The sequence below is a fragment of the Rhinolophus sinicus genome, chromosome 4 (genome assembly GCF_057876585.1).
Source record: "Rhinolophus sinicus isolate RSI-liver-muscle chromosome 4, RSI-T2T, whole genome shotgun sequence".
Taxonomy (NCBI): Eukaryota; Metazoa; Chordata; class Mammalia; order Chiroptera; family Rhinolophidae; genus Rhinolophus; species Rhinolophus sinicus.
In genome coordinates, this window is record NC_142504.1 from 59875974 (window position 1) to 59888504 (window position 12531).

A 12531-nucleotide genomic window follows, 5' to 3' on the forward strand; every position below is an offset into this window, starting at 1 on the left:
TTCTCTCCCATGCTGCAGAGACAAAAATCCCCAGGGCTGCTAACTGTTTTCCCTCCAAAGAGAGTAACCCTAAGTCAGACTTACAAGTAACCTGTGGCCAGGGAGGGCCTGAGAGGATCCAAGCCATGCAGGAAGCACCACTTAAATGGTAGTACAGATAATAAGAGATCAGGGTGACAAGTCATGGCAGAAGAGCTGCTGTTCATTAACAACTAGAACAAAAGACCAGGAGACAATACACTGTTAATCCTAGCAGCCACCAGAGGACTATAAATTGCCAAGTCGAGATACCAGCATTTTTCAGTTCTCTTCTTTCCTGCCAGAGTTAGATTGAGGATGGGTCCAAGTCCCTCACCCCCACCCAAGTCTTTAAAACATACATTACTGAATCTTTTTGAAGTTCTAACCCTGAAAGGTTTATACTCTAAAATGGATTAGAGAAAAATACTGCCCTGAAACACCACTACAGGGGACTGGAGGGGACAGTTACGCTTTATCATTCACATTGAGAATGCCTGAGTATGGGCTGTGTGGTCAGATCAATGTGGGTTCAAACTGAACTTTGACACTTATGAATGTGTTTCTTGACCTCTGAGCCTCTGCTTTTTCATCTGTAAAATGGGAATGCCATCTCTTACCTCACAGGATTTTTTGAGGGTTAAACGGAAAAAACAAACAAACAAACAAACAAACACAGCATATGGACAGCACTAAATAAATGCTAAGTACTGTTGTCACTATTAACTCCACAGCACCACTTAGGAGTTTTATCTATGGTCACGTGGGTCAAGGAGATAAAACCCAATTTTCTCCAAGTTAAGAAAGGATTCCTTTTGTCCATGAAAGCATTAAGGAGCAATAGCTTTAAGACATATTAAACTTCAGAGATATCATCATGAACTCAGACAATAGTTCTAATTTCCTTCTCCTGGGGCTAAGGGATTCAGCAAGGGGCCTAAATCACTCACAGTAGGCTGGGAACTCTCACCAGAGCCCAGTCTTCCAGCAACCCCAGCTATAGGTGTGGTGCCTGCTATCAGCAGGAATCCTACCCAGCGGCCTTGCATCTTTCTAAAGCTCAGGCCTGATGATACCACAAACCTGCTGTAAAAGCCTCCAGGGCTTTTAGGAGAAATCTACACTAAGGGCCTGATCTAAGCCCAACACTTACCACGCTACAGGATCTGGTCTACCAACCCTTCTACCTTCATCTTCAGCACACCTCTTTCCACACCAGCTGATTTCGAGCCCTGCCTAAATGCTGGCAGTTATCTCTAATTCTAAAGATAAGACAACAGATTTAAGCCTCAGAGCCTTGCCCAGGTATTTTCTCTACTACTTAGGAAAGCTCTTCTTCCCCTATCATATCCCACACTGTACCCTCCAGCTAAGTAAGTAATTCCAGCTTTTGCCCTATATGCAAAGAGCTCTAATTTGTCACTCTGCACATGATGCCCTCTCCCCAGATCTGCTGTCAGCACCCAGAGGGAGGGGAAGAATCAACATGCATTCTGTATAGACTACAGGCCAGGACTCATGCTGATTATTTTCTGTCCACTAATACACGGAGAAGGTTCTCTGCTCACTATAACCAGCTAGCCCAGCAGCTGGTACACAACTTCATTCATTCAGAACTTACCAAGAGCCTACTACACACCAGGCTCTGGCCCAAGCACTAAGCATACGCTGGTGAACAGGACAGACATGGTTCCTGCTCTGCTATCATTGAGGACAGAGACAACTGACAAGTAAACACACAAAGAGTACCAGATAGTGAAAAGGGCTATAAGGAAGTAAAACAGGAACACAAGAAAGTATGAGGGGGATAGAGTTGGGGATACTTTAGATAGGTAGGTCAGAGGAGGCCTATCTGAGGAGGTGACATTCAAACTGAGACTTAAATGAGGAGGAACAAGATATACCAAACAGGGGCCGGCCCGGTGGCTCAGGCGGTTAGAGCTCCATGCTCCTAACTCCGAAGGCAGCCGGTTCGATTCCCACATGGCCCAGTGGGCTCTCAACCACAAGGCTGCCAGTTCAACTCCTCGAGTCCCGCAAGGGATGGTGGGCTCTGCCCCCTGCAACTAAGGTTGAACACGGCACCTTGAGCTGAGCTGCCTCCCGGATGGCTCAGTTGGTTGGAGCGCATCCTCTCAACCACAAGGTTGCCGGTTCGACTCCCGCAAGGGATGGTGGGCTGTGCCCCCTGCAACTAGCAACGGCAATTAGACCTGGAGCTGAGCTGTGCCCTCCACAACTAAGACTGAAAGAACAACAACTTGAAGCTGAACAGCACCCTCCACAACTGAGATTGAAAGGACAACAACTTAACTTGGAAAAAAAGGCCTGGAAGTACACGGTGTTCCCCAATAAAGTTCTGTTCTCCTTCCCCAATAAAATCTTTAAAAAAAAAAAAAAAAAAGATATACCAAACAGAGGGAACAAAGAACAGGTGCAAAGACTGGGCCATTTAGTAAGCAGAAATGAGGCTAACATAAGGAAATAGAAAACAAGGAAGGTAACCAGGTACTTGGGTCAACAGTGAAGAGACTTCTTTTAGCTACGCCCTATTATGCCATATGCTTGTATTATGCTCAGGAACAAGAAATGAGGCTCCAAGACAGGCAGAGGTCAGACCATAAAAAGGGTCTCTCTTCCTGAAGGCCATAAAGAATCTGAATTTTACTCAACACAATGAGAAGCCATTGGAAAGTCTTACAGTTGAGGGTTGACATGATCTGATGAACATCTATAAAAGGAGTAAGCTGCCCAGTGTGGGGGGAATGAATTAAAGAAAGGAGGAGTGCGAGTCTTCAGGAGAACAACATCCAGAACCGGCGGAGGACAGCTGCCATAAGCCAGGATTTCGCCTCTGGAGCCATTTCAAGAAGGCAAAGATGTCCATGGGTTTATGGATCACGAGGATAACTAAAGGTACTGACCAAATCCAGGTTAAGGGCAGCAGAGTAAGCTTCCAACACACCAGCCCAGGGTATTTTACTTTCCAAGCTTCAGTTTCCTCATCTGAAAAATAGGCTAACACTCCTACCACATTCCCACCAGTCATGATTGTTGCATAGAATCAAATTCTTAGCAATGGGCCTGGGCCAGAGCAGGAACTCAAATGTGAGGACCCTTCCCCTCAATAGAAAAAAAATCTTTTTTTCTAATTTCCCTGAAAAGAAAAAAATCTTTTTTGGGGGGAAACCGACCTATTTAAGGAAGAATAGTAGCAGCCACGGTCTCACTATTCCAATGTGCTCAGGTCACATTTTTATGCCTATAAGAAGACAAGGCAAGTCTCCTCATTCGGGTGACAAAAAAGTAGAAAGAGCCACAATGTACGCGCAAGAAGAAAAAAATTATTTTCATCTACAATTTTAGTCTAGACCAAGGACTTGCCAAATTCTTGGGGGAATTGGTTATATAGAATCAAGCTATTGCCTAAAGCCTTTCTGTCCTGCGAAGAGCTTCTCTATAAATGTGTATGTTAGAAGGGAGCAGGGGCAGTATAAAATGGCCTGGGGAAGTGTGGAAAAGGGCTCTCTAGCTTTGCAATGAAGCAGATCTGGGCTGTGCCACTTACTAGCAGCCCCGCTAAGTCCCAATTTTCTCAACTGGTAACCACCAGTAGGATTTGCCCAGGGAAATAGCAAACATGTCAGACAAGCAATGCCAATAAAGAGCTGCAATAGTTACTAGTATCTGCCAGTGTGTGGAAGGTCCAGAATTAGGTTCAAAGGTCACAGTTAGTAAGGGAGAAAGCCAGGCCTCAAGCCTAGTTCTGATTCCAAAAGTGTGTCCTTCACCACTTGCCTACACTATTTACTAAAAAAGACTAAGAATCTGCCTTCTCATTTGTTTTTTTTTTTAACTTCTCTCTTCCACCTCCAACCTAGACTGGCTCAGAGTACATGTCTTAAAATGTATTTGGATATGATCAAACAGAATTCAGTTATGAGGGGAAAAAGGTAGAGAAGATCATGTGCCCCTCAATACTCACTTGATGACTGAAATATGGCTTGAGTAGAGGACTTTAGGCAGTGTGACCTTGGGCAGGTCCCTCCTCTTTGAGCCTCCATTTCTACCGTAAAACGGGGAAATTATTTCAGACTGTCTGCAGCATGAAACAGTTAAGTCCCATCACTATAGCTGGGACTTGGCATGCCCAGTGACCAATTAGGCTATCTGCCACCAGGCCAATAAAATCATCTGTCCAATATATATTCCCGTATGTGCTTACAGGCATAGAAACAGCACTGGAAGAAAACATAAGGAAATAGAAAACAAGGAAGGTAACCAGGTACTTGGGTCAGCAGTGAAGAGACTTCTTTTAGCTACATGCCCTATTGTGCCATATGCTTGTATTATGGTATCACTTTTCTCTAAAAACAAAGTAAGTTTTAAAGCCCTGTCCATAGACTTAAGTATAGTAAAATGGGCCTGGAAAAGTAATCCACAAAGGATAACAGTGGATGCCTCTGGAGAGAGGAGGGGAATTCGGGAAGTTTTGCCTGATTTGTAATGTTCTATTGCTTCACAAATAGAGCATATTCATATACTACCTCTATAATTAAAAATTAATTAAATAGTACATCTTAAGAAAGCATTTTGGCAGTATCCATGACTAAAAATACACATGCCCTTTGCCCCAGCCAGTTCAGTTCTAGCTTATCCTGCAGATATACTACTAGCACACTCACCAAAGACTTCTGTTCTAGAAAACTCACGGAAGCATCGTTAGCAAAAACTAGAAACGACATAAATGTCCAACATTAAGAATTAGTTACGAAAATGTTGGTACATGTATACAATGAAATTTTATGAGACCTTTAAAAAGAATGATGTGTAGCTTTATATGTACAGATATGAAGCCTTTAGTGTTGAGTAAAATAAGTGTATATGATGTTATCATTTTGTTAAGAAAAAAAAAGAAGAAAAAAATGAGAAGGGGGTACAGATATACGCAGATATGCTAGTCTTTACATGAGTTTTCCTGAAATGACACAAAAGGAACAGTAGTTGATGATTCTGGGAATGGGAATCAGGTAACTAAAAGACAGGTGAGTGCAAACTTCTTTTTGTGACACTTTTTACGTATACCCTTTTTGTAGTCTTTCATGTTTCTCAACTTGTTCGTGTACTACAAACACATCTTGATAAAAACAAAATCTTTTTTTTTTTTTTAAGGAAAGCACCTGCCTGCTCGGTTGTGCTGAGTGGGAAAACCTTCCAAGTCAAGTGGACGTGAGTTTCAATCCCAAAGCCTCCGCTCACTTGGGCCTTGGGCGAGTCACGTCCTCCTCTCGGGGCCCCGGTGGCCCCACCAGTGAAGTGTGATCTCCCTTCCCGGGCAGCGGAACCCGGCCGCTCCGCCCAGCTTCCCCGAGCCCGGCTCCCGCCCCAGCCTACGCTCACCGCCAATAATCGTCCGGATGAGGGAGGCGTGCCCGGGACAGTCGACCAGCGTGAACTGAAGCTGTGGCTCGCCGGGCTCATGCCCGGCGTCCAGCGCCAGGTGGGGCGCGGGCAGCGCAGACCGCAGGCGCGCGGGCAGCGGCACAGAGAAGCACGAGAAGCCTAGGTCGAGCGTGATGCCGCGCTCGCGGCTCTGCGGCTGCTTGTCGAAAGCGGCTGTAGAGGCAGTGGTGCTCAGCGCCCGCGCCAGTGCAGTCTTGCCGCTGTCGATGTGACCCAGCACGCCCACGTTCACGTTCACCCGCTGACCCGCCATGCTGCAGCCGCCGCCACCACCTCCAACACCAGCCAGCTTCGCCCCTCCCGCGGCCGCTGCCGCCGCAGTCCGGCCCATTAAGCTTCCCCCCCACCAGCCACGCGCCAGGCACGCCCGTTCCGGCCCCGAAGTTTCCGACCTCCAGGCAACTGCAGACACCGCCGGGTACCGCGCGGGAGGAGGGTGCCTCAAGGACAGGACTCGACCCAGGTCACCGATTACAAAGCTACTCTCTCACTTGGCTCCTCTCACCTAAAGCCTGGAGGAGCCCGAGACTGGGGGATCCATCCATCCATCCCAACAAACTCTTTTTTTTTTAAGACTTTTTTTTTTTTGTTCAAGTTGTTGTCCTTTCAATCTCAGTTGTGCGGGGTGCCGTTCAGCTTCAAGTTGTTGTCCTTTCAGTCTTAGTTGTGGAGGGCACAGCTCAGCTCCAGGTCCAGTTGCCATTGTTAGTTGCAGGGGGCACAGCCCACCATCCCTTGGGGAAGTCAAACCGGCAACCTTGTGGTTGAGAGGCCACTGGCCCATGTGGGAATCGAACCGGCTGCCTTCGGAGTTAGGAGCATGGAGCTCTAACCGCCTGAGCCACCGGGCCGGTCCCCCCAACAAACTCTTATTAAGTGCCTCCCGGGTACCAGGCACTGATCAAAGCTCTGGGATACAGTGCCCTCTTGACATGATATTGTATTGGGGGTGAGGGTGGGGGTCACACAACAAACAAGTGAACTTAATGACGGAACCAGACGGGTTCAGAGAGTAAGAAGCACTTTAGGAAATAAAAGCAGAAATTAAAAAGGAGTAGATCGCCAGGGGAAGGGAGAAAAGCTACCTTATAATGGATGGTCAGGAAAGGCCTCTCAGAGTACCTGTTTGTGCTGAGGCTCCATCCTAGAGAATGAGGCAGCCATGGGAAATCTGGGAAAGAGTGTTACCGTGTTTCCCTGAAAATAAGACCTAACCAGACAATCAGCTTTAATGCATCTTTTGGAGCAAAAATTAATGTAGGACCCGGTCTTATTTTATATATAATATAATACCAGGTCTTATATTGATTTTTGCTCTAAAAGACACCTTAGAGATGATGGTCCGGCTCAGTCTTATTTTCGGGGGAACATTGTAGAAAATGGGCGAGATGATGTTATCTCTGACTTGGGAATTCTCACCCTAAGAGTCTATAGCCTGGCCTCAGTAGGGGCTGCAAAGCTCCAAATTGTGTGTAAAAGTTTGTGTTTTATATGCAGGTGCTGAAGAGAGAGTTCATAACTCTGATTATATTCTCAAAGTATCTAAAACCACTAAAAAGATTGTCAACCACAAGGGTCAACAACCAAGGGTCACAAATGTAAGTATCTGCACTGGCAAGGCTGTTATCTCAAAGGAGAGAAATTAGTATCATTTAAAATGTCAGGGGATAGTAGAGACTGTGTAGAAATGGATAGCACATGTCCTGTGTAAAGGGGGAAGCCACTGCTAAGTTTCAGCCAATTGATACCAGGCAAGACTGGTAGCCCAACATTGCCCAATCTTACCACTTTTTAGGAGAAGAAAGTGTTTTCTATATGAAATCTGACTTTTACATGTGGCAACTAATTTAGCTTTTAATTTAAATGCTATGGTGGCCAAGCACAAATTTTGTTCAGTTTTGCCTGGCAGCCAATTTGCCCTGTGTTATGAGCCAGGCAATATTCTGATGTATTCAAGCCTGCAGTAAGTTCTCCCTTACGCTTCCTGTGGTCTAAGACCTGCACTAGGAAAAGGGTCTCAGAGATGAGCAGACACAGTCTAGTCTGTCCTGCAGCACAGAGAGGAGGAGAGCATATGCTGAGATAGCTATAAGCCATGAGCTGCCACCTTGACAAGAGGCTTGCACAGTATAGCATGAAGACTTAGGGCAAGGGTTTGGGGAAGGGCCAGATGTGACACTTTCGTTTGTCAGGCACACGGCAATCACTGATGAAAAAGATACTGCTAGGTACATATACACACAATACCCATACTAACAACAGTCTTATCTCATGGGTATTCCCATCTTATAGAAGAGAAAACTGTCTTAGAGAGGTTCATTAAATCAATATAATAATTGGGTAGCTATATGCCAGGTACTGCAGTATAAATTGCAAACTCAATATCAAAAAGCCGGATGTATAGTCTCTACTTTCCTTGTTTAGAGGGATAAACATCATCACAATGTAAATGTAATGATGAGGAAAGAAGAGCATGATAAAGAGAGCCACCCATAGGAAGGACCTAGCCCAGACTTGGGGATGAGGGGGTAACAAAGGAGATTTCTCAGAGAAGCAACCTATAAGTAGAGTCCTGAGTAAGAGAAGAACAGAATCTGGTTAGTGTTCACCAAACCATTTTCCTTTTTCACCTAGGAACTCAACTAGACTACATTTCTCAGATTCCCTTGAGTTAGCAAAGGCCATTGACTGAATTCTAGCCTGTGGTATCTGGGCAGAAATGATATAGGCCACTTCCAGGCCTCCCTTGGGCACTCCTCCATACTATTTCCCCATCTGCTGGTTCAATGGAGAGTACTCCAAAGACCAGAGAAGGGCAGAGTCTCAAAATGGAGGGAGTCTGGTCCCCATAAGATTATGTGAAACAGAAACTCTCCCATGCCCACCCAGCCAACCTGCATAGATCTGTGGTGGGGATAGAAGTAAATATAATATTTGCTGTGTGAATCCACTGAAACTTGGAGCTGTAGGTTTTAGCAGTTAACCTGTACTGACTTACACCTAAGAGCTTACCAGTGGTGGGGCTGGGATTTTAACCCAGGTCTTCCTGTCTTCAACTCTAATACCCTCCCACCAGTGGCTCCCACACTGGTCCTACTCCCCCAGTAGCCTAGGGTATGAGCCCCCCAGTGATTCCAAAGCTGTCTCTACAAGTGTCAATGAGATGGAAGCTCTGGGATTATCTAAAATTCAGCCAGATTCAGACTAAACCCCTGCGGTCAGCTGTGCAGCAAGAGATTGGACAGGACTAGAAGATGCTCGGGCTTCCATGCTACGGGCAGCCTACCCCCAGCCATGTGTCTCTATTTCCCCATCCTGCAAATAGAAAATGATTTAAAAAAAAATGTGTCTTCCATTTAAAAAAATCCAGTGATAAAAGCAGCAGACTTCCTTTGAGGGAGGCTTAGTGAAGAGGTAAATAAGAGCTTTGGAGGCACTGTGTACCTTTGAAGAACATTTCCCAATGACTGGACTTTGTGATGATTTGGATGTGTAACGAGGGAGAAGGGATGATCCCCCAGTTTCTAGATTTAGTCATTCATTCCTTCATTCACTCAGTCTGATAACCAATATTTATTGAGTACCTGCTCTGTGCCAGGTACGATTCTTGCCAGGGTCCAACAGTGAATGAGACAAAATAACGATGAAGTGATTTAAAAGAAATAAATTGAGGCAAGTGTTTGAGAGTGACTGGTGGAGGGAAGGACATTCATCAAGGAAGAGGCATTTGAACTGACAAAGACACAATGAGAAGGGTTAGCCTGGCACAGAACCGAGGTAAACTGAGGAAAGAATGTGCAGGGAAGAGAGAATGGTGGGTGGTCCCCAGGGAGCAACAAGTGGGGCCTGTGGCAGGGTGGTGAGACAGGGAAGAGAAACTACACACTAACCTTACTCTGAAAAATGTCTTTCCAAGTATGGTTTTAGTCTGAACATATGGCCTTCTAGATCATCAAAGGCAGAAGCTCTGGAGGACCTGTCAGAAGCTGTGATATTGTAATCTATAATAAGAAATATATATACACACCATGTTTCCCTGAAAATAAGACTGGGTCTTATACTGTATTTCCCCCAAAACAAGACCAGGTCATATTAATTTTTGCTCCAAAAGACGCATTAGGGCTTATTTTCAGGGGATGTCTTATTTTTTCATGTACAACAATCTACATTTATTCAAATACAGTCATGTCATCTTCTTCTGGAACATGGTCATTACGTACTAAATGTGTCTGTCTGGCTGACGATCTTAACTGGGGTTTATTTTCAGGGTAGGTCTTATTTTCAGGGAAACACGGTAGTCTTCATTCCTGTTCCTGAGACAGAGTTCCAAAAACCCTTTGAATTTTCTGTGAGGAACACTGTAAAGGTGTTTTCTGTCATATTAACGAGGTGACTTTTGGAAACTATCTCAGGATGGGGGCTGGTTGCCAGGAAAACCAACTTGTAATTAAAGTGTTGGACTTCCAGTCCCACCGTCCAGTCTTCCAGGGAATACTGAGGGGCTGGAGGTTTTGAATCAGTAGCCAGTGATTTAATCAATCATGCCCTCCATAAAAACTCCAAATGGATGAAGTTCGGAGAGCTTCCGGGTTGATGAACACATGGAGATTAGGGGGAAGGTGGTGTACTCAGAAAGAGCCTGGAAGCTCCGAGCCCTTTACCCATACCTTGCCCTATGCATCTCTTTCATCTGGCTGTTCCTGAGTTATATCCTTTTATAATAAACCTGTAATCTAATAAGTAAAAGTTTTCTCTGAGTTCTGTGAGCAGCTCTAGCAAATTAATGGAACCTGAGGAGGAGGTCATGGGAACCTCCAGTCTATAGCTAGCTCAGAAACACAGGTGACAACCTGGACTTGCGATTGGCATCGAGGTGGTAGGGAGCAGTCTTGTGAGACTGAACCCTTAACCTGTGGACTCTGATGCTATCTTCAGGTAGACAGTGTCAGAATTGAGTTGACTCATTGGATACCCAGCTGGTATTGAAGAATTGCTCGGTGGGGTTAGAAAACTCATGTACTGGTACGGTGTCAGAGTCATAATGGGCAATGTCAGGAGACTTTCCCAGAAAAAAAGGACTCTAGCAATGCTGCGATTTTTGTTTGATGTTTGGGACCCACTCCTCAAGAAGGTTACTCTGAAAACATTTCAGCCACCAGCCCTTTGTTCTGTTGGGCCCCAGCGATTGTGGTCTTCAGGAAAAGGCATATTCTAGTATTTCTTTACTATATTGTTCACAGTAGCAAAATATTACAAACAACTTAAGTGTCCTTAAAAAGAGACTTTATGGTAAGTTTGAAATTATATCAAAATAAGTTACCAAGAAACAATAATTTGAAAGAATGGGAGTGTGTGGTAGTCTACATAAAACAAAATCGGCCCTGAGATGATCATTGTTGAAGTTGAGTGGTGGGTCTGGGGTTTGTTATATTATTCTGTGCACTTTTTATATATGATTGAAATTTTTCATAATAAAACATTTTAAATAGAAAGAGATAAAGATTATGATATGTCCATATAGTGGAATATTATGCAGCCCTTAAAAAACAAAGAGGTTTTAGTCTACTACCTGGGAACAATCTCTAAGATACATTGGTAACTGGAAAAAAGTAAGGTGCACACCAGTACGTGTAGCATGTTTACACTTATGAAAAAGTCAGTCTCCCTCTATCTACATGCTTGAACAATGTAGAATACACAGAGAAACATAACAGTGGATGCAAGGCACCAGGGCTCAGTCCTCTTACTTCCTCTCTCCGCACTCGTTCTCTGGTGATCTCTCCTGTCTCATGGCTTTAAGAGCTCAAATGTATATCTCTACCCAGACCTCTCCTAACTGCAGTCTCACATATACAACTTGAATGTCTAATAAACATCTGAAACTTGATGTCCTCACTCCACTTGCAGCCCCCATTGCAGTTAATGAGGACTGCATCCTACCAGGTGCTTGGGCAGTAAACCTGGCTCAGTCCGTGAGTCCTCTCTTCCTTTTATATTCCACATCCAATTCATCAACCAATCCTGTCAGTTTTACCCTAAGAGTGCAACCACATCTCACAGCCTGCATTGTTAGCACACGGTGCAAACCATCATCTCTTACCTGGATGACTGCAACAGTAAAATTCACTCTTTCTGCTATATAGTTCTACGAGCTTTGGCAAATGCACAGTCATGTAATCACCACTACAACCAAGATACAAAGCAGTTCCACAGCCCTCCAAGAAACCCCTCTGTGATCAAACACTCCCGTACCATTAAACTCTGGAAGGCACTGATCTGTGTTCTCTATCCCTACATGGTTTGCCTTCCCCAGAATGTGATATACATGGAAGCATACAATAGGTAGCCTTTTGAGTCCGCTTCTTCCACTTAGTATAATGCAGTTGAGATTCAGCGTTGTTGTTGCATGTAACCACAGTACACGTTCTTTTTCATCACTGTGTAGTATTCCGCTGTATGGACAGACCATCATGCATTCACCTATGAAGGACACTGGGTTGTTTCCAGTTTTCCGCTATTGTGAACAAAGCTACTCTAAACACTCACATATTGGTTTCTGTGTGAACGTAAGTTTTCATTTCACTTGGGTCAATACCCAGGAATGGGATTGCTGGATCATAGGATAATTGTATTTTAACTTCATAAGAAACTGCTCAACTGTTTTCCAGAGTGGCTGTACCATTGTCCATCGCCCCGCCCCCAGCAATGTACAACAGTCATTTTGTTTCAATTTTAGCTTTTCTAATAGATAGGTAGGGTAGCTCACTGTGATTTTTATTTACCACAGTCATTTCTCTGACAGGTCTCTCTACATTGGCTCTTGCTCTCCCTCAGCCTTATTCTCCATATAGAAACCAGCGTGGTGTTTTTGGCACGTACATTAGACCATGTCACTCTTCTCAGCACCCTCCACTGTCTCCCCATCTCACTCGGAGTAAGAGCCAAAGTCCTCACAGTGGTCACAGAGATCACAGGGCCCTGTAGTTCTCAACCACCACATTATCTTTCTGGACCCATTCTCCTACTTTCTCCTGACTCCAGCCCCACTGG

General features: G+C 44.7%; 1 protein-coding gene across 3 annotated transcripts in view; it reads right to left on the reverse strand.

The window, feature by feature from the left end:
- Positions 1-5799, reverse strand: part of EEFSEC (eukaryotic elongation factor, selenocysteine-tRNA specific) — a 297801-nt gene extending 292002 nt beyond the window's left edge. For 2 of the 3 annotated variants that reach the window (XM_074340482.2, XM_088797868.1), the window contains exon 1: positions 5419-5799. In XM_074340482.2, the coding sequence (XP_074196583.2) occupies positions 5419-5734 (316 nt within the window). In that variant the 5' untranslated portion in view covers positions 5735-5799. The remainder of the gene's footprint in view (positions 1-5418) is intronic. The other variant, XM_074340481.2, reaches the window with a different exon arrangement.
- Between the last annotated feature and the right edge of the window lie 6732 nt (positions 5800-12531).